The sequence below is a fragment of the Solanum tuberosum genome, unplaced genomic scaffold (assembly GCF_000226075.1).
Source record: "Solanum tuberosum cultivar DM 1-3 516 R44 unplaced genomic scaffold, SolTub_3.0 scf00665, whole genome shotgun sequence".
Classification (NCBI taxonomy): domain Eukaryota; kingdom Viridiplantae; phylum Streptophyta; class Magnoliopsida; order Solanales; family Solanaceae; genus Solanum; species Solanum tuberosum.
The window spans coordinates 119,914-144,952 of NW_006239579.1; the positions used below are offsets into that span (position 1 = coordinate 119,914).

The 25,039-nt window shown below is 35.9% G+C and overlaps 2 protein-coding genes across 5 annotated transcripts in view; both read right to left on the reverse strand.

Annotated features, from left to right (window-relative positions):
• Positions 1–10,727, reverse strand: part of LOC102591998 (uncharacterized) — a 13,445-nt gene extending 2,718 nt beyond the window's left edge. Inside the window, exons 1-13 of one of the 4 annotated variants that reach the window (XM_015304992.1) lie at positions 9,805–10,727; positions 8,476–8,548; positions 8,262–8,392; positions 7,584–7,979; positions 6,544–7,471; positions 6,027–6,454; positions 4,851–5,912; positions 4,585–4,733; positions 3,099–3,259; positions 2,332–2,492; positions 1,340–1,965; positions 1,106–1,261; positions 969–1,023 (exon numbers count right to left, since the gene is read on the reverse strand). In XM_015304992.1, coding sequence (XP_015160478.1) covers positions 1,771–1,965; positions 2,332–2,492; positions 3,099–3,259; positions 4,585–4,733; positions 4,851–5,912; positions 6,027–6,454; positions 6,544–7,471; positions 7,584–7,979; positions 8,262–8,392; positions 8,476–8,548; positions 9,805–9,882 — 3,762 coding nt within the window. In that variant the 5' untranslated portion in view covers positions 9,883–10,727 and the 3' untranslated portion in view covers positions 969–1,023; positions 1,106–1,261; positions 1,340–1,770. Of the gene's footprint in view, positions 1–968; positions 1,024–1,105; positions 1,262–1,339; positions 1,966–2,331; positions 2,493–3,098; positions 3,260–4,584; positions 4,734–4,850; positions 6,455–6,543; positions 7,472–7,583; positions 7,980–8,261; positions 8,393–8,475; positions 8,549–9,804 lie in introns of all 4 variants that reach the window. The other 3 variants (XM_006366613.2, XM_006366612.2, XM_006366611.2) reach the window with 3 other exon arrangements.
• A 1,580-nt stretch (positions 10,728–12,307) lies between these two features.
• Positions 12,308–21,794, reverse strand: LOC102592792 (peroxisome biogenesis protein 6). Its single transcript, XM_006366614.2, has 15 exons — positions 21,384–21,794; positions 18,655–19,284; positions 18,329–18,572; positions 17,784–17,925; positions 16,612–16,795; positions 15,916–16,107; positions 15,295–15,579; positions 14,636–14,707; positions 14,377–14,463; positions 14,143–14,265; positions 13,916–14,065; positions 13,503–13,624; positions 13,279–13,423; positions 12,999–13,079; positions 12,308–12,733 (listed from the first exon to the last, which is right to left on the reverse strand). The coding sequence occupies exons 1-15, from the start codon at positions 21,627–21,629 to the stop codon at positions 12,644–12,646; spliced, it is 2,793 nt and encodes a 930-aa protein (XP_006366676.1). The 5' UTR covers positions 21,630–21,794; the 3' UTR covers positions 12,308–12,643.
• Positions 21,795–25,039: the final 3,245 nt, after the last annotated feature.

Below are 25,039 nucleotides of genomic sequence, written 5' to 3' on the forward strand. Positions count from 1 at the left end.
CCTCTATTCTCTTTGTTTCCTTGCCACAAGAACTTCCTTCTTATGCTGTCTAGTCTTTTAGTGATCCCTGGTGGGATGGGAAATAGAGACAGCATGTAAGTTGGGAGAGCATCTAGGACTGAGTTTATGAGGGTCAGTCTACCCCCTCTTGACAAGTACTGAGTTTTCCATCTGGCCAGCTTCTTCTCACACTTCTCTATCACACCATTCCAAATTTCTAAGGACTTGGATTTTGCTCCCAATGGCATACCCAAATATGTTGTAGGTAGAGTACCTACTTCACCCCCTAGAATTGAAGCTAACAATTCTATGTTGTTGACCTCATTGATAGTATACATAGAACTTTTAATCCAGTTAATGTGCAACCCGGATACCCCTTCAAACAGCACCAGGATCACCCTTAAGTATTTCAGTTGGTCTTCCTCAGCTCCACAAAAAATCAATGTATCATCTGCATACTGAAGATGTGTCACCTCCAAGCTTTCTGTAGCTAAAATGAAGAATGTTTTGCAAACTAAAGTACGAAGAAGATGATAGGTAGGGAGTGGGATCTTTTTCTTTTTTGAAAAAAGTGTAAATGAAAGAAGAAAAATGTTTTTAATTTAATTATAATGCCAAGTGTCAATAAAAGAAGAAAAAATGTAAAAAAAATTCAAAAAGATACTATTTTGAATCTTTTCACGCGCTTCAGGGAAGTGCTTAACATATTTTTTGCCATATCAGCGTTTTGTGTTTAATAAGTACATGTTTTGAACAATTTAGGTGTTCAATAAGTACAAGTCTTAGTTGAGGTGTCTAAGTGAATTATGCGGACAACTTTAAGGGGCGATCGATGACTTAAGCCATATATAAAATATAAAATATACATGATGATATATGATATGAATATTATTATTATATATAAGATGATATAAGATGATATATGATTTGATAAACTCCTATGAAAGAAGAAATAATGGAGTACTAACCAAATGAAGAGGTGAAACTGCAAGTAGCCAAGTAAGCTATCTGCAAAAAGTAGAGCTGCAACAAACAAACCAAGACATATTAGGCAAATATCTCTCTAGTTTTGCAAGTAGAATTCAGCTGTGGGCAATCGACTTACAGGGAGAAGGTATAGTAACTCCTCATCCTCTAATCAACAATCCATGTGAAGCATATATATTGGTTACATTATACTTCTGCACTTTCCTTTAAGTAAAACTCCCAACATCTTTCCTTCTGTGTCAAAACCAACAAGTTATCTCGGTTTCTTATGTACCTGAGAAAAAGGTAATCTGGTCTAAGAGTAGGACCCCTGAGGAAACTTATTTAACACAGATACGGATGCTCATCTTACCAAGTCAGCAGGACAAGTAACGGGCAACTGAATGATGTGAATTTCTGACAGCCCGGTGTATGAAGCATCCCATGTTCACACAGGGTCCGGAGAAGGACCACTCTCCAAGGGGTGTGTTGTAGGCAGCCTGCCCTGATGCTTATCAGTGGTTGATTCCTAGGCTTGAACCCAGTTCATGTCACATAGAGACAACTTTACCGTTACTCCAAAACTCCTCTTCTGCTAAAATATCTTATAAACAGTAAAATTCAGGTATTACTGTGGAGGTGTACAGGAGCATTGATAAGATAAACTTTGGGAGATGATATAGCAAAATCCATCCGCAACTCCAACCAAGAGATCCTCTTTTTTACTTGCTCAACTGACAGTAATGGAGAGCGGGTACAAAACTATGTTCCAAAAAGTGGACAATTTCAACAACAGCTTGCACTCTAATGGCTGATAGCTTCCATGGCGACCCGCACAAGACGCAATAATCCATCCACATCCTGGAAGTTGAAATCAAGGGCCTTCTTAACGGATAATGCACCCTCTTTACATTGTGAATCTCCCGGCCCTGGATAAACAGCTGCAAAAGCAACACGTGATTTCCTGGAGCCCTCCATAGCAAAATTAACTGCCTGTGCCTGTAAAATAACAAAACTATATGTTAGAAAATTGAAACAACATTGCATAGTCAAACTATCAAAAACTCAGAACCTAGAACCTGAGTTCTTAACGGATATTTATGGAAAAAGGTTTTGACAAGTAAGCCTTTTTTCATGTCCTTTACCCAAATAAAATGGTAGCTAACAATTAAGGCGACAGGAAAACAAAGTTCAATCCCTTGGAAGAAAGATGATGAAGCCTAATGAATGTCAGTTCAAACAGCTAATTTTGCCTTACCGTTCTTTAGGCAATTATTCTATCTAATCACAGTGTTAGTTATCACAAAATATTTCTTTAATTGAGGTGTTGGTTCATCATTAAAATGATAAGATATGTCTACTTACCAAGTTGATTAGCTGCGTGAAGCTAGAACCACTTCCTGCTGAGATAACATGAGTTCCCGCTACTTGAGGAGAACCAACAACTTTTGCCGATGCAGCCATGTCTACTATTGTTGGATTGTTCAAATTGTCAACATCAGAGATAGAAGAGAAAGGAGACTCACCTATTATATAATAATGAGTCTGGTAAGAGTAATAACGAAAAAAATAAAAAGGGGCAGCCCGGTGCACAAGGCCCCTGCTATGCGTGGGGTTCCAGGGAAGGGCCGGACTGCAAGAGTCTATTGTACGCGGCCTTACCCTGCATTTCTGCAAGAGGCTGTTCCACAGCTCGAACCCGTGACCTCCTAGTCACATGGAAACAACTTTACCAATCCCCTTCGGTAAGAGTAATAACCATTAAGAAGAAAAGTCCAATGCAGCTCATCCTCATTAAAGAAATATGGTTGTAAACACTCTAACTAGTTTAACTATTTCCAGTACTCATATTTTATACTAATGCTTTCTCCCTGAGCAATTCTGTTCATCAACAGTGGATATCACTAATTTTGACATATGCCGTACTTCCCCGACTAGTAGGATAGAAGTGTAAATACGCATTAGCCAATACGTACACATGAGATGATTATGGAGTAAAACAAGAAATCATTTGACATGTTCATTGAGTAACCATCAAAGAGCAGATTAGTAATATCAAAAGTTAAAGCAGTGGCCTAAAGAAGCACCAAGATATGAAATGTAGATTTCCCAGACATCTCAAACCAGATTACCTGGAGGAAAAATTTGTAGAGCTGTTTGTAACTCATTTCTGTATCTGTTTGCATCGGACTGTGAAGAATAAATTACTCGCATGTATGCAACCTCCATGCATTTATAGGCAAGTGCGGCAGCTGCCATGTCTCTCAATTTCTCATATTCACGACCACAAAACCTATGCACATAAGAAGGACCAACAATCAACATACATCCTTGTTGACATTTCAGATGGTAGGTCAAGTTTTTCATTAAATTGGAACAACTGATATCGAAAATACAACAAACTATATATGATTATCCATAAGTAGCATAAATTCCACATGTTTGAAAAGTACTACCCAATTTGCTCTTCCAATTGAGTACAAAAGCACCATAAACCTTGGCCTCATAGACATCTCTTCAAAAAGTGGAAGTTGAAAAGCACTAATCATATTCAGAAGAATAGATTAGGTCACAAAGAGCCGAGTATCTGTAGGAATAGCCTCTCTACCTCCAAGGTGGGGTAAGGTTTGTGTACCCCACTTTGTGGGATTACACCAGGTATGTTGTTGTTGTAGATTAGGTCACAAAGTTTTTCATAATACATGACACCAGTGAAAGAAATTGCATCCAAAAATTATATGAGGTATAACTGAATATAAACTGAAACACACAACTTTGGATTAGATTTTTTCATAGCACTAAAATTGTACTGTTATATCTGGCTGCTAAAGTTGTTGTCAACAAGAGAAGAATATGCTAACAAGTTCAACACTTATAAAGTAGCTGATACAGTACAATCAAAAACATATCAACCAAATTTTACAGCTAGTGTGGCTTCAAGAAAATCCAAATCTTCAATTACTCTTAAATCCTTCATAATGTAAAGAATGGGAAAACATAGTGTCAAGGAAAATTCTGTAATTTTGAAACTTCATTCTTATAAGTCAAACAAAGACTCAAAATTATACACCCTCTATTTCAATTAGTTTGTCTCGTTTTAACTTGGCACGGAGTTTAAGAAATAAAGAAGACTTTTGAATCTTGTTGTCTTAAACTAAAGATGTGCAGAATGTACCAAAATGTCATTTAATCATGTGGTCTTAAACATGCCATGTGGAAAGTTGAAATCAAAGAGTTGCCGAAAAAAGAAAAGAGACCTTCTCTTTTTAAACGGACTAAAAAGGAAAGTAGGACAAACAAATTGAAATGGAGGGAGTAAAAGAATGCTATTTTGGGGTAAGGTCTGAGTTAGGGGCATTATTTGATATTTCAACAGCATGCCATTTGCTAAGAGTTGCTGAGACACTTCATACTTGGCCAGACTGGGTCTTTAATGGGAGATTTACATGAACGACTCCATTGAGTATGCTGCAGACGTGTCTCAGACCCTAAGAACTTAGGCATGTAGGAATAATAAATACTCTACAATCTTTTCTAACACAATACATTCATGCTTGCAACCGTTTTTTGCATGTCATCTCAATGAATGAACCATGTTCACATTAAGAGGGAACTCACAGGCAGAGTTTTGCAGTGCTGCTATAGATGCTCCTTGACTGGTTCTGTTCACCATGCTTGGAGCTGTCTAATTCTAGTAAGGAGGCGCCATGGAGAAACTTTAATGCCGCTTGGAAATAGATACCCGTACTTTCGCTTGATCCAGAATTCTGAAACAAATAGCCAAAGTTATGCCAACATAAATAAATAAATGAAACAAATAATAAAGTATATCCACCATATTTTGTCCCCTCCTTTCTTTGGACGTAAGTGTAAATTCTTTTAACCTTGAGACGATCTGCCAGGTGTTTAAGGTTTGTGGCTTCTTTTATGGCATTTGTAGCAGCTTGACTTGATGAATCCTTCCGAACAGGACTGGGAACCTCTTGATCCCTGACCTTATTAGAAGTATTATTAGGTAGATTTCCATGGTGGCTTTTAGCTTTTTTACCCTGTCTTGAAGCATTTGACCTTTCCCTTTCAAAAGCATTGCCATTTTCCCTTTCAGATCCAGGAACTGGCTCTTTAAATACAGCTGTCTCATTCTGATCTCTTGTTAAAGGAGACTTGGAAGAGACGTTAATCTGCTCACTTTTGTTGGAAATGACCTTAGATGGTCTCTGATCATCTCGATCAGGTAGTGTAGCCTGCCTTTTATCCAGGCGGGCCACAACATCCGATCGAACTTCTGCATCATCACGATGAACAAATCTTGATTCATTATCTCTTTTAACATTTTTTTCCAATAATTTTCCAGAAGGATCCTTCTTAGAACTCTTTTTTAATCTATCTGAACCAACAACAGATTTCTCCTGAGACTTATTTTTTCCTGGTGCCGTCTTCTCTTCATCAAATGGCATTTGGTCTGAAGATAAATTTAAGATATCAGTATCTTTGGTCTTACGTTGGTCAGAATCAGATTTTGGATCCCGATTCTTCTCTTTACGCCGTGACGAGGAACCTCTTTTCCTATTTGACACAGACCCACTATTCTGAAACTGATGGTCATTCTTTCTCTCCTTATCAGAGCCTTGGTCTGAGTTTCCAGTCTTGCAAGCATATTGACTAGCTTGACGTAACAGATCTGCACTTACATCGGTATCCTGTTGAGTTGCATAACCAGAAACCGTGGTCTTTGCTTTGACTTTTGTACCTGATTCACGATGGACATCTTTCTCCTCTAAATCAGCTTCAGATAATAGATCATAACTCTTGCCATTGCAGGCATTATCCTTCTTAGCCATACTGGATTCATTGGAGAACCCATCATTTTCACCATCAGAAGACCTCTTGGGACTAGAAGTGGGAAAGGCTGAAGAGGGAGCAACAGAAGGTCGCGAATTGCATAGATCCTTTTGTGAAGAATCTGCAACTTTAACACTCTGCAAAGATAGAGTACTATCCAGATCTTTCCCAGCCTGCTGTTCCTTTTCAACTTGACCTGTTCCAACACTACCTTTGCTTGCACTAGTGTCCTTCCGGTCAGACAAGGAGACCCTTGCTACCTTTTCCTTCCTGGAGATGTCATCACATATTTTTTCCATAGAATCTTGGGGATTACATCTCAAGTTATCTCGAAGTTCTGTCCCTTTTCTCTTAATCGGAGAATCATTATTGTCACACTTCCCCTTATGCGTTGACACATCTGAAATATGGGCTTCTGGGTTCTTTGCTGAAACCAAGTCTTTCTTTGAATCATCCTCTGAGTCCCTGTTCTTACATTTATCTCGAATCATCCCTGGCACGTTACTGCTTGACCTCCATCCAGGCTTTTCAACAACAGGGCAGAAGGTCTGGTTCTCGTCATCATGTGCATCTTCTCGCATAATTTTTTTGGAAGATACATCTGATTCCACCTCACTTATGTTCCTCGTATTTGCATCCTTCGTACCTGTCAAACATCCCATACAGAAAATAAAGATAAATACCAGAATTTCACGATTGCAGCAAGTTCAAAATGTGACTACTAAAGATGAATACCTCCATCAGAGTGGTTGTCATGAGAAATTTTCTTCTCTTTGTTTTTATGTCTCCTCTTCTCTACAACTAAGCTATTTGGAACACCGGAGTGTTGGTTGCAATTTTTATCCAGTGAACGAGAAGTACCACTTGAGCTTCTACAATTCGGGTTCTCCTGATGGTTCATCATAACGTAGTTGGAAGATTGTGAGCCGTCTTCTTTGGTTCCACTTGACGAACCTTTTGATCCATATCTTTTCTTCCCACTGGAATCGATACCTTGTACACTATGATCCCAGTTGTCTTGGCTGGCATGCAAAGCATCAAGGGAAGTTGGTTCATTTGAAGTCAATATCGGATACTCCCCGGATGAACATGGCTTCTCAGTTTTTCCAACATTAACTCTTTCCTTTATCAAGCAGTTATGTTCAACAAAACTTTTATTACCAACAGCAGCAGAAACCTTCAGCATTACTGGTGAACGACTTTCCTGTGAACCAGCTTTATAGGATGAGCATTCCGTTGCCCTATCCCTAACGGCTGTTCTTGGACTGTCACTTATTCTGCCAGCATCTTTTAGAGGATCAGCAACATTATGACTTGGATTAGATAATAGAGGGAGCTTTAATGCCTCAGAAACAAGTTCTTCACAGGTGATAACATTTACATCAACCTCCTTTGATTGCACTGCGCTACCATTTTGATTGTCATTGCCATAGCCAGTTCCTAAAACATCTTTATTGTACGATTTCCATTTCCTAGCTTCCGAAGATTTCCTATTTGCATAATGAGCTCCATTTACTAAGGCAACAGAAGTTTCTAGGCTTTCCTGGATCATACATTCGGATCCACATTCCCCCCGTACCTTTCCTTTTTCAGTCAAGCAAAGCAGATCATCCGAAAGCGGGGATAACAATAGTCCATCATGCATTGGATATGAGGTCATAATCTGCCTCAACACATGGATGAAAAAAATGCAGAACCCAAGGTCAAGTTGACCAAAAAAAGGAAGAGATGTAAAGAAAAAATTTATGCTTTTAGGAGAGGGTGAGAGCATTCACCTGAAGTATACTTGTCGGAGATTCATATCGGGAATCCTTAAGGTCATGGGATATGCCTTCACTGCTTATCGGGCTATCATCCAGCGATGATGATGGAGATACATCAAGGCCAAGGCCGCTGTAGATTTCAGCTTTCTTTTGGGTTGACAATTTTTTAACACCAACTCTCGCATGCAACTTGGGAGCTTTCTTGTCTGAGAGATTTGTTGGCTTCTTGACTAGTTCGCTTCTTGAAGTGGAGTCTTCATCTTGCGTAGGTTGCAGAGCTGAATTTGTTTTCCCATTAGCTGCTGGAGCCTTCAGTGCAGGTACTATTGTTGACGAATAGGCAGAAGATGCTAGGGGCCTTCCTAATAGAGAAGCAGATGAGGAGGCTGATGAGGGTCGACAACCACCCTGCATAACAAGATGATGCATATTGCTTAGTCAAAGTAGAAATATGTGAGGAAAGCAATTGTACTTGTTAATAAAACACAACTTCATTAGAAGGTAGTTGAAGTATGTGACTATCTCATCTAAAAGCTTAATCAATTATTCGATCCCAGGACCTCTATCTGACCTCTATCTGCTTTGATACTATGTGGAACAATGGAAGTGTGTGACCATCACATTTAAAAGCTTACGTTATTATAGAGAGCACACTTTTATTTACTTATTTATATTCTCAACAGTAGCTACCTCTGGGCGCAAATTGCTCAGTGATATTGATATGTTATTGTTGTAGGCATCTAGTGGAGTCTTTGTACAAGTCCAAGAAGGTGATCGCTGATATGTAGGTAAAAATGAACCGTATCCACCAAATTTTGACCCTGCAACACATACAAATCGATAGTCATTAATTCGAGGCACGTCAACACGAACTTCTGATTCTAAGGATATGCCATTGTAATACCCAAGTTCTCAGATGAAACTCCATCCTCAAAATCCTTTTGAAAATGTCCCAAAACATCTTGGAGTTTCTCATCCTTGAAAGAATAAGAACAGCTATGTGAGAAGCTGGAAAGTGCATAATACAATTGTATGAAACGGGCTGTTGCAACAGCAAGTTCTTTTATCAGTTTCAACTTTCAACATGACAGCCAGTTGAAAATAAAAGTGAGAGAGCTAAGATGGCGCAAGAATTATATGCAGAATGATACTTCTTTGGTAAGGTAAATCACAAAATTGATATTAAAAGCATAAACATGGCGATGACAAAGTTTAGAGGTTGATTGAGGCTTGAGTAAATATTAGGGAGAGCATAAAAATCAAGACAAAGCAAATTCAAATATAAACTAAACAAATTGCGATTTATTATGGTACAAGCAAGAAGCAACATAGGCACCCGAGTTTACTGTTAAATGAGCAAAGGATTCATGAAAAGTATCACGAGGCGGACTCATCAAGTTCAGGGCACAGGGAAAGTTAATGATTGATTATAAGAAGTTGAAGTTCAAATCTTAGTTCACAGCTAGAAAATGTAACACTAACCAACACTTATAGTCTAGTGTTACTGCTTGAAGTCTATCACACAATCCGTATGGGTCCAATTCCGACTTCTACCCTTGCCTGGTTCCCCATGTTAAGCGAAGCCAGGATTTGAAGCTTATGATTTCGGGGTTCTAGTTCTTTTAAGTTACTGGATTCCAAATTAATAATTTGCACATATTCACTGAACTTTCTTAAGACAAGTATAGGATTTGGACCAAAGCTACTGGATTCGACCGAAACAACAAGCTATATTCAAGATCCGATGCAGCCTATTTAATCTACTACTACTACTGCAACAACAACTACGCCTTAATGAATCCTCACTAACCCTGTCACTCCATTTAAGGTCATCTCGGACAACTATTACACAAGTATTAGAAGTTCTCTCTACAATATCTACTGACATATATCCCTGTGTAACATTGATTAATAAAAATGTAAGCTTGGAAAGTGAACAAGAAAAGGAAGGACAAAAAACATGCAATATAGGAGAGTGCAATATCATGGTCAACAAGCTATACTCTAGCTTCGCCGCAACCTATATATTCTACTACTGTTGCTGCAGCAACAACTACACCTTAATGAATCCTCACTAACCCTGTCACTCCATTTAAGCTCATCACAGACAACAATTACACAAGTATTAGAAGTTCTCTCTACATTTTCTACCTACATATATCCCTATGTAACACTGATTAATAAAAATGTAATCTTGGAAAGTAAATAAGAAAAAGGAAGTTAAAAAACATACAATATATGAGAGTGCAATATCAGGGTCAACAGTTGAATCATCACAAGTCTCTCCTTCTTCAAATTTATTCTTATTCATCTCTGTTTTAACACCAAATTCTTAAATTAACCCCTTTCTTCCATCCCACTCCCTACAGAAATCATTCAACAAAAGCTGGAATTTCAAGAATTTTCAAACCCTCAATCCCCTTTACTTCAACCACACCAAATTACAACATGGAACAACAAAAACAAAAACTTGCTTCAGAACCAAATCAAAATTATAGAAAAACTGGAATTTGAAGAATCTTCAAACCCTAAACTTCAACTACAAAAAAAAAAACTAAAATATTCACCAAATTACAACATGGAACAACAAAACCCCAGAAAAACTTGCTTCAGAAACAAATCAAAATCCTAGAAAATATGGAACACTTTCAAAACTCTCAAAGCCCCTTACTTCAACTATAAAAAATAAATTAAAATAAAATATATTAACCAAATTACAACATGAAACAACAAAAACCCATAAATAATAAAACAAAAACTTGCTTCAGAACCAAATCAAAATCGTATAAAAATGAAATTTTAAGAATATTCTCAAACCCCCAAATCCCTAAATTCAACTCCAACATAAAATTAAAAAATAAAAATTCCTTCACCCAATTACAACCTAGCAAAAACCCAGAAAACCCCCAAAAAATTCTGCTCAACCAATCAAAAAAAGTAGAAAAAAAAACAATCTTTTACCAACAAAGTTGACCTTTTTAAACAATAAAACAAATTCACCAAAAAAAAAATCAGTATATGAAAAAAAAAAAACAGTATATGAAAAGCTCAAAGTATCTCAATTTCTAATATATATTGGATCGAATTAGTGCGATCTCAGTTTAGCTCAAAAATGATGAGAGAGAGAGAAATGAAAGAGAGAGAAAAAGCCTCCTTTTACTTCTTTTCTTTTTTTCTCATTTTGTATGGTTAACTGTTTTTTTCTAAATAAAGAAAAAGAACTGTTTTTTTTTCTTAAACTGTAAAATATAGTTTCTTTGTAATATAATTTTATTTTTGTTTATACCTAAACTGTAAAAAGTTGGTCGTTACCCCTCTCAAACTGTTGAACTTTTCCTTTCATTTTTGGCATGTGTAAATTTAAAAATGTACATTACAAATTTACAATAATTAAGATATGTTTCTTAATTTAAATATGAAATGATTGAGACCGTTTATTTTTTTAATATCTAAAAGTACATAATTTATTTTATGTTTAGACATAATAAATATGTGATTCAAATTTAAAAAGTAATTTAACATTAGAAAAATATACAAATTCAATAAAAGCATTATTTGATAAAAGAAAAATGGCACTGTTATATTTGTAAGTGATGGTGGAGATGGTTTGTAGTGATGATGGTTGGTGTTGTAATCACTGAAGCGATGGTGGAAATTGATATTGATGGTAGTGATTGTGATAATGGAGTCGATTGAAGTTAGTAATTCGTGGTGGTATAATGGTGGCTGAAGATTGTGTGATGATTGATATTGGTGTTGGTGATGGTTGACGGCAGTGCTAGTTGTGATAGTGGAGGTGATTGATATTTGATGGTAAGGATTGATCACAGTGATGGCGTGACTGATAGTGATGGCAGAGAGGCGTTTATGATGACAACGACGTGACTGTGGATAGAATTATAATAACAAAGGCGATAAATACAATAGCAACTAACAGTAACGTAATTAACAAAGATAATCATTGTCACTAATAGCAAAGGTGATTGATGGTAATAGCTAGTAGCTATGAAGTCTCAATCTCTATTCTCTAATACTGATGATGTAAATATAGCCTAATCACCTCATAAATGTTTTAATTCACTTGTCTTGTTCTGCTTAGCATTTTTCTCCAATTTTTTACATGCCTTTATTAACCCTGCTAATCGATTTATTTAAAGCGATTTCATAATCATAAAAAAAACGTCTCTTTCAAAATTAATTTTGTCCATATATATTTGTTGTTATCATCAATATTATAAATCCCAAAAGAGATGATGACACTGAATATTCTTCTTGTGATCCCTCATATTCTTTAGGCCAGCATCCCTTTAATTTGACCTAAGGAATTATGAATAAAAATAAAAATACACATTAATCAATTGTGGTTAAGTAAATAAAAGATAAAATAAAAAAATATATCAGGCAATTATTAGCTTAACATGATTACTTAATGTTAATTGCAGAACCACTGGACAACCTCTTGTTCGTGCTCTTCTTTCTTCGCTCCGAGGAGGGAGATGGAGGTTCTTCGATAGGTAACAATAGGCACAAACAAACAAATTATCCGAAGAAGACCAACACTTCTACTCCTCCACGTAAGAGCCGTTCTTGCCAGAAACAAGGAATGTCGTGAACAATGAGAGATTACACTGATCTATTCATAGAGTGATCTTATAATCGATACACGATAAAGACTATCTCATTCTTTATTCCATTCCATTTCTGAAGTATATTTTCATTGACATATAAGAATTGTAGTGAATAACCATATAGAAATATATAGCTTTTTCATTGCTAAATCAACTAGTACATGATTTTATTTTATTCTATATACACAAAAACAAATGCAGAATGACAATTATTATCAACTCTAACTCAAAATGGGAAGTAGATAGCAGATCCATAATCTATCTTGAGTATCCTTTTTATCTTTCTTTCTTCCTGTCGAAACGACACAAAAAATCCAGACCCGGAAAGGAGAAAGGGCCATTGGGGGGCATTTGGGTGAGTCACGACTCGAATTCCTGACCCATTGGTAGGAGGAACCCTAACCGTGCACGGTGACACTTCAGTCTTCCTGAGCAACGCCTCTATCATCTTGATGATCCTTCAAACTGTTCCCGGAGCAACTCATACTTTTTAAGCTCCGCCATTGACAACGAGGGAGAGATCTCTCCCAAGACCTTCAAAATGGAGAAAGATGATCATTTAACTAGTATCATAGGATATATATCCACTCACAGAGGCAGATGTATCCTGGCTCAACTTAAATCAACACGGAGCGTAATATTTATGTTAAGACAATTACTAAAATTTCGATGAATCCATAATAACAAATGCAACGGACTAAATGGTAAAAATTCAAACGTTGAACTCATGCGTAATTCTGGATCCACCTCTGTCCACCCATAGAGAAACCTCAAAACATTCCATTAGTGGCTGTCTTACCTTTAAAAAATCCTCGTATTCCACGATAATTGAGACATCCATTTCATCTGAGCCAGTTGAATCCGAATCTGAAGCTAATGCCTACAGAAGAACCACTAAATTGCTCAATATCTTTCACGAAACAGATATGACGATAATGCACAGAAGACTTTACATATGCTTAATAAAATTGAGATACCATTGGTTGGTTAGAATTGCCAAGTTGTTCTCTGTTACCTATTGCACCGACACAATTAAGTAAAGTATTGGAAAATTAGAAATATGGGATTCAAGCACTCACCTTGCGCTTCGCAGCATGAAACCAAGCATCAGCACACAGTGCATACATGTCGGCTCCCGTGAAGTTTGGAGGACACCTTTTTGCTATTGAGAGTAAAGATATATCTTCTTTCAATTTAAACTTCCGCGTAAGTGCTTTAAGGACCCTAAATATTATAGAAAATTCAAGAAATCAAATGGAGAAAACAAAGATAAGTACAGAAGAGGGTCAGAATACAAGAGTACCTCTCCCTGTACGAGGCTTCAGAATTAACACCAACATAAAGGAGCTTATCGAATCGCCCTGGCCTCAAAAGGGCAGGATCAATAAGATCTGGCCTGTTGCTAGCTCCAATAATAAACAAGTCCTGTATAGAAGAGGGGCCAAGAATTAGTTAATAAGTACCAAGGAGAACAAAACGCTAGCCCCAAGGCTTTGGTCTAGTGGTAAGAGCGCAACACGTGAAGTGTAGATTAGGTGCACGTCACGATATTGAATCCTATTGCAGACAAAAGTAGGTTATTTAAGTGAAGAAGGGTAGAGTGCGGGCCCATTCTCCACCAAAATTGCAAACCGTGCCCCAGCTAGACATTGGGTATTTCTCGATTATCAAAAAAGAGAACAAAGATCTATTTTGTGATTGAGTAGAGTAGCTAACCTGGGTAGAGTCGTTCAGGCCATCAATCTCAGCAAGCATCTGAGAAACCACTCGATCCATTACGCCCCCGGAGTCTCCAGAAGCACCCCTGGCAGGAGCAAGCGAGTCAAGTTCATCAAAGAAGATGACACATGGTCGAGCTGATCTGGCCTGCAATATTGCAGAAAAATTGCGAACAAGCAGCATATTTTTTGAAAGCATCCTAGCAAAAGCAAAAAATAGATTACCTTCTGAAAGATGTCCCGAACATTTTTCTCTGATTCTCCTATGTACATGTTAATCAACTCGGGCCCTTTCACACTGAGAAAATTCAGGGAGCATTCAGTAGCAACAGCTTTTGCCAGTAAAGTCTGAACAATTCAACAAAATGTTAATAACAAAAGACTGTATTATAAACGTCCGGGAACATGACTGAACAATACGGATGATATGACACCATATAAAGCAACTCATAAACTCACTTTTCCAGTACCAGGAGGTCCATAGAAAAGAACCCCAGATCGCTTGCGCAATCCAGACGAAAACAAGTCCTTATGTAAAAGAGGCAGCTGCATTACAAATGAAGAAGACAAAGGAAGTCACATCATCCGAAAGATAACAGAAATGAAAAGTGTAACTTTCAATTCGACACACGTCAGCATAACCAAGTGTCAACTTTAATAGAAAGCTTATTCACTTTAGTTTTTCCAAGTGTTGTGGAGGAGTAAGATAAAGCAATACCTGTACAGTGTCCAAAATTGATTTCTTCACGTCCTCAAGCCCACCAACATCTTCCCATTTGACATTTGGAACCTAAACTAGCGTAAACCATATATATAAGCATTTTCTCAAGCAGAAGAATTAAAGCATGTTTGGATTGGCTTAAAAGTTGGTCAAACCTACTTTTAACAGTTCTAAGTCATTTTTAGCTTTTGGAAGTGTTTGGCAAGGTTAAAAATAACATAAAATAAGTTTAAAATGACTTTAAAAAAAAAGTTAAAAACTAAAAGTAGGTCTCCCCCTACTTTTTATTTTGACTTAAAAGTCATTTAAGTTTGACTTTTTATTTTTTGACTTAAAAGCTACTTTTTTTAAGCCAATCCAAACGGGCTCTTAGACTTTTCAAGACAATATTTGACTGCCTGTATTACAATCCAATACTAGACGAGAAAAGATGTACCAAACCAATATAAGCAGTCGGCACATAAGAATCCAATTGTGAATATCTGAACTTCCACCAATTTTTATTGCCCCCCAACCCAACACACACAAAAAAAAGAGAAGGAAAGTTTGATGCTTCGCTTTCTTGCAGAAAACATTAAAATGCTGAGTGAGTCCAACCAACCCAAAAGAAGCACAAGAAGATTAGTTTTGTTTGTGTAATCATTTTCTGATTTTACCTTTGGAGTACCCAATGCTGTTGCATTTCTTTTCTTTGATCGTTCCAGTGATTTCATTACATCCTCTTTGCTTAGTGACTTTGCCGAGTCATGTGAGCCATCATTCTCAATTGGCTTGCTCTCATGAGAACCCTCTTTCAGATCTCCATGCACAACCTTCACATCCTGACTACCGTGACTATGGACTAGATTTGCACCAACATCAGCAACTAAAGCTCGCAGATCCCTTGGCATGAATCCTGATGTCTGACCAACCAAATCTTTCACAAGGTCCTCCAAAGAAATCTGCAACAAAAATGATGACAATTGGCACCCATAACTTCAGTAATTAGAAAATAACAGAAAGGAATAGATGAGAGTCCTTCCATTGCTCGTCTTCTCCCCAAACCACCTCCTTTCTCTCACCCTTTATACTCCTCAAGTTTCTCAATTTCATGGGCATTCTCATGCACAGAGTTTAAATGCACTAGGGCTCTTTTGGCCTATAGCCACTAAAGTGTAATATAAGCCATTAGGACCAGTGTACTGTACAACAACAACATACCCAGTGCCAGTGTATCGTACATAGTAGTGAATATTAAGATCACAAACACTAGAAAAGGAAACATCAAGTTTACCTACATTTGGAAGTAGTTCACTAACATGTTGAAGAGACTGGGTGAGCATTTCCTTCCTTTGTTCTTCATTCAACGGATCCATGCTAATCTCATGACTGAAACAACGCCTAATAGTTGGTGGAAGGCCTTCAGGACTATCAGCAGCAGCAACTAACAGCACCGGGTGCCGATTTACGGGTTGAGCAACCTTTACTTGCTGCATCAACAAAAGACAAGAATAAGCATAAACCTGACTCTTCTCCCGTATATCGTGTGAAGCAGCACCTTTCAGAAAGAGGGGTGGCAATAGAAAGTAATGTTTCTGTCATTGCCTTTCTATCTGTCAACAGGTCCACCCCACCCCTAAAGAACAAAGGATATGATAATAACCATATGCATAATGGACTTGATGAGGAAGAGCATAGGGTAAATTTTTATTTTATTTATAAGGAAAGAACATGGGGTAAGTTGTGGTAGAAGAAATTCATTTTAAAAGGAAAGAACATGAGGTGAATTGTGGTAGAAAAAATTCAAAAAATGCAGATGAACCCAAGTAAATTAGAACAACATGAAAACATTGGAAAAGTGAACAGGAAAGAAAAACAAAATAATCCAATTGATGATGATCACTATAATTCATAAGAAAATTCATCAACATTGTTCAGTATGATATGAATTGCACAAAGACATGAAACTCAAAGGAACTTGGATTTTATCTTACATCATGAGCATTTGACTTTCCTTCTGAGTAAATTTCTTCATCTTCAGCAATTGGCTCAGTAAATTCCTTTATGACGGATGCAACTTCTAAATTCATACCAACTTGGTCATGTGGTGAACCCTCGTTAGAGGCCAAGTTACGGAAGGCCTCAAAATGGCGAAGAAGTAGAATAGTAGGAGAGTACCTGTAGTGACATTTGATTGCAAAGGAATAAAAGAACACATTAAAGACAACCAGTTTTTTTATGTTAATTTACTTGACACTGTTTGACAAGATGAATTTGAAATAGAGTTGGAATGGACTTTAATTGAGGTTAGTTTAACAGGCGGACCCCAGGGCCAGAAGGTTCCCACCTATGCAGGCTCGGGGGAAGGCCAATGTAGACGGTGTTACCTCCTGAACTGAGGTTGGTTTAACACATGTTCAATTTCATTGTCGAAATGTTGTAGAAGTGGTTGGTTGGCGTTGGTCCATACAGACCACGTGAAAAAAGATAGTTAAGAATATAAATTTGGTGTACTTTATCAATTTTGATTTCTCAGATATGGAAGATGGTTCCTTTAAGATAGGGCCCAAATAAACTAGAAACTGAGCTTTTTGCTGAGTAAATTGAAATTGAGTGGGATTCAATTGAGTCTTCGGCTTAAAATCCTTGTAGGTTCAGTAAATTTACCTTCAGCTTCTCTGTGGAAATTTTTTTCGCCCAAGTAATCCTTTTGAACTTTTTTACCTTATAAAACAAAGGCCCAAATAAACTTGAACAAAGTGAAAGGGAAAGTAGCTTCTATAAATTAATTCAGAGGAACCATTTAAAGACAATCATGAAATATATATGAGAATCATAATAACAAGTAATTACTTAAACGTGAAGATTTTCATATGTAATTTATTCTCATGAATCTAGTGATGAATTCCTTATTGTATGTTCTCAATTACAAAAAGTTATTCCTTCAAGGCAGGACATTGAGGTAGAGGAAAAGACAAATTAACTGAGGGCTGAGTAGCATTGTATAAGTTAAAAAATCTTAAGTTAGCCTTATGTAGTCAATCTAACAGGGAACAATGAAAATCAGGTTCCTGACATATTGATTTCCAATTTCAGTCAACAACCTGATGGTAGAGCTCCAACGCAGTTAGGTAATACACAATAAATCCTAGGCAATCCAAAATACCTGCGAGCCATGCTGAAGGCTTCAGCAAGGGCAGCAGATGTTTTTCTATCAGAATTTGCAAATATGCTCTGACAATTGTATTCCACTACATGGAGGCCTAATTGGCGAGCAACAAATTTAACCACAGTTCTCTTCCCACATCCTGCAGGAAATTTCAAATCACCCATCAATAAAAAATTACTTTATAAATAGACGAAGCTGCAACTGCTACCTGCATAAAAAAAATTGTAAAGTACACGTAAAATAATCTATCAGGGAAAACTATATTATCACATTTCTAATAACTTAAACATTATCCTACTCATCCACTATAGACATATAAACCAAGTTCATTTTTAAAAAATCTAAACGCTGAACTCCAGACCTAGAAATTATGTGCAGATATGTAACAAACTTGAGAACCATCATGCTAGTTTCTGCAACGTCAAGTGAAACGTGATAAAAGAAAATACCATAAAGCAGTTAAGAAAAGAAAAGAAGATCAAATTGCAAATAGTAAGTAGCATCTTTCCAATTAACCAACAGATGACAAAGTCTAAACGTACCAGTCAAGCCATGCAACAACACAACAACCCGAAATTTTGATGAAAGGGCTGATGGACATAATGGTGGTATAAGTATGGAGGCCAAAGTCTTCACCGTGCTCACTTGTAAAGGCAGGGAACCTTGTGGCCGAGGAATCAAGAAATCTGGAGGAACAGCAGAAGGTACATTCCCTCCAAGTACAAGGGCGGTTCGAGTACGGTTGACTTTTAGAACAGGTTCTTCAGAAGGTTCCATACCTACAACCTGGGATGCTTACTTATAAGAGTGAGTGTCAAGGCATTTAAGTTACTCATGAACCTATGACATTAAGAAATAAAACTAAAACCTTGAAATATATAAGTTCTGAACCATCACTTTGCTTCTTCTGACTGCAAGGAATGCAGAGAGCCAATTTGCAGTTCCAATTGATGCATACACTGAAAAGATCACCTCTAGAAAGAAATCTATCTACTCCAAAGTACTTATTCAATTCCATATCAATCAACTCTTGACGATCTTCAGCTTCTATAGATGAATCTTTTTTGACTGAATCAACAGTGCCACACTCTGGTATCTTCACAAAAGAAGCCCTCAGGTGTGTGGCATATTTTGGTAACTGATCTAAAGGTTCAAGTCCTAGAGTAATGAGAGCATTATCTTTTTCACTCACTATGTTATCTGATTTGGCCTCAAATATTGGTGACAAAGCTTCTTTGCCTTGGTGAATCATTGATCTCAAGCATGACAAATGTAAATTAAGGTTAAATGCCAGAATTGGAGATAAATAAGCAACTTCTCCATCTGGTTTAATACTGTGACAATCAGGATAGCTATGTAATGGCAACAGAAATGTTGTCAGGGAAGAATGTGACAATGATGAGCTACACTCAGATAAAACTTTGTCCGAACTGGGAGGATCTAGAACTACCACTTGTCCAATTCTTTGTTGACTTGTATTGACATTCTTGATGAGTACCTATGGCAAAAATGGAGCACAAAGTCATACAGAATCACGTATGTCTAAGTTGGTGAGGCAGTAACAAGTTAAAACAAGATCAATAAAAGGAGTAAGCTGTTGATGGTAATTTTATCAGCTAGACTATGGTATTTGCAAATGCAAATACTGCTATATCTTTACTGCTTATTTTTTCACAAGTAGCCTTAATGAAATTTGTTAGTTAGCTAAAAATTAATGCTCAGAAGATCAATTATGTGATGAAGTATGAAAGGAAGAAGCTAAATCAACAATAGCAATCAGCATGCCAAGTAGGGCTGTTCAAAACCGAACCGAAACCGATAACCCGAACCGAAAAAAGTTGTTGGTTTATCAGTATTGGGTTATTGGTTTAGCGGTTTTGATAACGGTTTTGATTTTTTTGTTATCGGGTTATCGGTTCTTAACGGTTTGAGGTTTTTTCTCAACGGGTTAACCGATAACCCGATAGTAAATTAAATAGTTATATTTATACCATTTTGTATATAAAGTCCTTACTTAGAGTTTGGTTTCCTACTTTTATTTTTGGTTGTCTCAAACACTTAGTTATTCTACAATGTAAAAGTGTTTGCTTTTGAGCAAGATATAACTTGTGAACTCATGTGCATGGTTTATTTGGTTTGTAAGAAACAAGTGATTTTCAATGATTTTTTTGTGTCAAATCTTAACAGTTAAACCGATAACCGAACCGATAACGATCAAAACCGATAAACTAATATCTTAATGGTTCTTTAACGGTTTAGCATCTCTACAAACCGATAACCAATAAGCCAAACCGATAAACTTCAAAACCGAACCAAACCGACCGATACGCAGCCCTAATGCCAAGTAACATTCCAATTTAAATAAATGAATGTATAATGAACAATAAATCACTCTCTACGCAGTCTCCATCTTAATACTTGTCATTTGGGGACAAAACTACAGCACTTCTGGAAGCCAGCATTGCAGCCAAGAATCAAAAAAAGAAAACAAACAAGAAGAAACCAAGAACACTTATGTCAACACTTCACAGAGATGATCCTCAGAATCCTAGTTTAAAGTTTCCATCTTTAGCATAATACAATGAAGAGTAAGGACAAAAACTTAATGCTTAAATAAAAACATCATTCTCCAAATTTCAGGTTTTATACTCAATTCGACATATGGTGTTAGAGTAAAAGCTCAAGTCTCATCCTCATCCGTCAACAACAATAACTTTTTTACTAATTTTAAGTTTTTCAACCAATTCAACATATTCTTTGAGTCTCCTCCACGGACACGGCCAGAATACGAGTTATGGATTCGTCTGAACCAAATTGGGTATAGGTTCGAACCTGTGTTTTTCTTACGAAATACATCGAAAATGCAGAATTTATTAATTTAGAACCCCGTAACTTAAAAAGAGTAGAATCCCAACCCCATAAGCTTCTAATTCTGGCTCTCACTCAGCTCTCATTATCATCCATCAACACCAATAATTTTTTTACCAAGTTCAAGTCTTTAGAGAGGCAATATCAATTCTAACATATTTTTCAAGCCTCCTCCCGAGAAGCAGCTAGACTACGGATTTGGTCAAAAAATGTACAAATTATTAATTTAGAACCTAGTAACTCAAAATTACTAGAGTCCCGACCCCATAAGTTTCAAATTCTGGCTCTGACGCGAGTCTCATCGTCATCCATCTAACACCAATAATTTTTTGCCAAGTTTAAGTCTTTTGACGAGTCAATATCAATTCCAACATATTATTCGATCCTCCTCCCAATACGCAGTTGGAATACGGATTTGGTAAAAAATGTACAAAATTATTAATTTAAACTCAATAACTTAAAATGATTAGAATCCCGACCCCATAAGCTTCAAATTCTGGCTCTAACTCTAGTATCATCATCTTCTTGTTCCATCAACGAAAATATCTATTTTTTTCTATAAATTCACTATCAATAGTGTTCACACTTACCCTCAACATACCGGTAGATGACGGAGCTGCTCAATCACTTAAGCAACCCTCACTTGTCAACAAAAATATATCCATTCTTTAAAAAGGAATCATACTGGCACGTAAAATGAAAAAAAAAATGGGTATAAGCATATCATACCAGTGAACCAGAAGTTATACAAAGTCTTCTAAGCTGAGAAGTAGTTAACCCCACCAAAGCAGAATCATCAAAATTAACAAATTTGGGGTTTGAAATCTTGCTTGCATCTTTTGATACTTGAAGAATTCCAGCTCTCAATTGTACTGTTGACAATAATGAAATCTGGGTTTGGGTTTCTGAATTCAGGAGTGAATTTAGCAGATTTTTGGTGGAAGAAAGAATTAAAGGCTTCCTTTTTTCCACCATAATTGAAATTCTGCTAAATCCCTAGTTCCAATTTTCTGTTAAATGGGGAAATTGAGTAGAAAAGATGGGTTTTTTGGTGATTGAATTTTGATCCTGCAAGCAAATTGAGCAAATCAAGAAAGGAGAGTTCATCACTGTTTCAAACTTCTGTAATTTTGTTGTCAGCATAATATTCGGGTCGGGCTTTATATTTGGGTCGGATCTCTTACAAAAATAGCCACTTTGTGGGGGTGATTATCGGAATTCTCTTGAAAATGAGTAGTTTTGAAATTTTGGCTTCGTTTGCTCTATAACAATAATAGAAATATATTCGTTGAAATTTCACAAGTGAGATATAAACAAGATAAAATATGTGTAGACTTCATCACAATTTTATGGAGGTAGAGAAGTTGTTATCGAAAGATCATCGGCTCAAATGTAATAAATCTCAATATAAAGAAGAAGACAATGAAGAGAAATCAAAACAAGAAACAATACAAAAAAATAGCCAAAATAGTAGTAATAAATTTGCTCTATTGATAAGATTTTATGTTTAGTAAGTTTTGACTCAAGAGCAATATTGTTGATTTTTTATTTTGAAGAATTGTCTATGGGATAAAAAAAAAGGATCAAAAGTTGATGATCACTTATTTTTAATGTTATCGAATATAATTTCTCAACTTTGGAAGAAAAAAACAATGGTCATCGGTCACTTTTTGGCACGACTTTAAAAATAAAATTATTAACTTAGAAACTTTACTTATGAATTTATTTTTTTATGATAATAATATTTTTTTAGTCACATGAGTTAAAAGAGTAGGAAAAAAGATTTTGAGTTAAAAGTGGTTATTTACAAACTTTTTTATATAAATCATGAATACTATTATTTAGGGACCGAGGGACGTTTGGTGTGAAAGATAACGTCAAATAGTTTTTAAATTAAATTATAGTATCACTTAAATTATTGTTTGGTTGGTAAGCTCAGGATAAGTTATCTCTTTCCTTGGGTGGTATAGTAAATCTGGAATAAAATAGGTAAATGACAAATGTATCTCTTAAATTCAATTTACACAATACTTTTCACATTTATAAAGGGTATTTTTATAAATAAATATCTTGTTCTTAAAATTTATGCAATGCATATTATTTTGAATACAACAAATCAAACACTCAATAAAAAATATTTTCATCATAATTTATCACATCATAACTAATTCCAACTAAACTTATCTCATCATAACTTGTAGTCAAACCAAACGATCCCTTAAAAATACAATAGAGTTCATAAGCGTGAAGCCACAATCAACTTAAAACTACAATCTTGAAATATCATTCACTTAAATAGAGGTGCTACAATCAACTAATTAGATCTGATATTTCTTTACGGTGGAGCCACATAATACAATACTACAATTTAAGGGATTTATATAGGAAAAACTAGATATATTTTGCTACAATATATACATGTTTTATCTTTAGTTTAAAAAAATTACACATAATACAATCTTTTAATAATTATACCATATATTTTAATAAATTAAATCAGATATACAAATCCCTTAAAAATTTGTATTGAATAATTATCTTAAAATCTAATCTCCTTAATTAATGGAATATTAACAATTCAAATTTATTTTCTCTCACATCACACCAGTTATTCATGCCAACCGTATATTATCTCCCCCTCCCACCCCACATTCTCCATCACTTCTATCATATTCTCTTCCTTCATCCTCAATCTCATATCTCAAGTTCATCTCGTCATTCCTTTTCTTTCTTCCTTCTCTCTCGTAGATCTTCTTCACCAAACCATCAAAAATTGAATTGAAAATGGAGCAATACAATCTGATTGTTAAGCAATACAATCTTTCTTGGGTATTTATTTGTACAAATTTTGATTCTCTTTTTCTTTGTTTGAGAAGTAAAAATAGGAACAAAAATTTTGCGATCATAAAATTATTTGATTGACAGGTCAGGAAACCTCAACCAACGATGGTGTTTCCTCCAATAAAATTCATACAACTAAACATCAATTATATTTAACACCAAATCACTACATAAACAACATAGAGAGACAAATTCCAAACTAAAAGCCCATTACAAATTAACATGATGAAAATAACGATAATAATGATAGCAATGATGATATTGCCAACCCTAATATAAATGACAACTGAGTCAAAAACAATAACAATAAAGGTAGAAGAACTGAAGTGTCCAGAGCAAAAAAAAAAAAACAGAAAGAAGAAGGATGTATGACATCGACAAATTGGTGGTGTGGTGGAGGAATAGTGATGACAAAGAGGATGAAGAAGAAATGATATTATTTTTCCACAAAAACTGCCTAATTAGATATCTTTCACGCGTTTATACGACGTGAATCATAAACTATATGCTACATAGGCAAAAAATGTTTAAATAATTCAAATTCATAAGGATAAAAATATTTAATAAATACAAATCCTAATCAAAGTGTCTAAATGACTTATATAAACAATTTTAAAGGATAGCGGATAACTTAAAAGTCAATATTATATCCTCACAATTTTATTTAGGATTAACTTGTATATGCACACCAACATGGTTGTGGTGCACTAGTGGGAGTGTTTCACCCTTTGTCAGAGGTCTCGGGTTCGAGCCCTGGGTATGGAGAAAATCTTGTTGGGAGCGTTACCCCCAAATGGGCCCTGCAAAGCGCGATCTAAATTTAATCGGAGTTTCAATGTGGACTCCGAACACCGATTGGGAAACCAGAAAAAAAAAAAAAAACTTGTATATGCACGAGTTACCTATTATGTCAAGTGGACTCTAACCAATAATTTCTTCCTACATGAGGTGGCTTGTTGCAGAGGAGATTTAATTTATAGGCCCCACAAAATTGTATTTTGGTACAATTACACGTGTACATCTACAATTGGTCCCTTCAGAAGCCTACCAAACTGTCCACTGTATCATGTCTGTCTCCTCAGGATATCATTGCCTTTTTTCACTTCATGTCTAATTACTATTTCACCCATTAAGTACAACATAATAACAATTATACCACTTTCATTTTCTCGTTAAATTGAACAAGTAAACAAAATCCAAAATAGGCGTAATATATAAATGTGTCATTTAATTTGACTTTATCTTACATTTATGTCTTTTAATTTTTGGTGTTCACAAGTAGACATTTAAACTTGTATAAAATTAAACAAGTAGACACATGAGTTTTATATGACATAATACACGTAAGACGCAAATTGCCATGTAGATTGTTATGTATAACGTGTGTGTCTGCAACAATCTTTCTATGTTTTTCCACTCTAACAAAGTTTCTCGATGAGTCGAAGCAATTCTCTCCACCCTCTATTTCTCTTGCTATCAAGAATTAGGAAATTCAGAACTTTTTCTCTTCTTTAAAACGTTTTTAAACGCGAGTGAATTTCAAG

What these genes read in the sequence shown, in the direction of transcription:
- LOC102592792 (XM_006366614.2), bottom strand. Translation starts at nt 21,629, where the DNA reads ATGGTGGAAAAAAGGAAGCCTTTAATTCTTTCTTCCACCAAAAATCTG. An exon ending in GAAAGTCAAATGCTCATGAT is followed by an intron (nt 16,108 to 16,611) that starts GTAAGATAAAAT and finishes TTGTTGATGCAG; the next exon opens with CAAGTAAAGGTTGCTCAACC. An exon ending in GACCTCCTGGTACTGGAAAA is followed by an intron (nt 14,266 to 14,376) that starts GTGAGTTTATGA and finishes TGAATTGTTCAG; the next exon opens with ACTTTACTGGCAAAAGCTGT.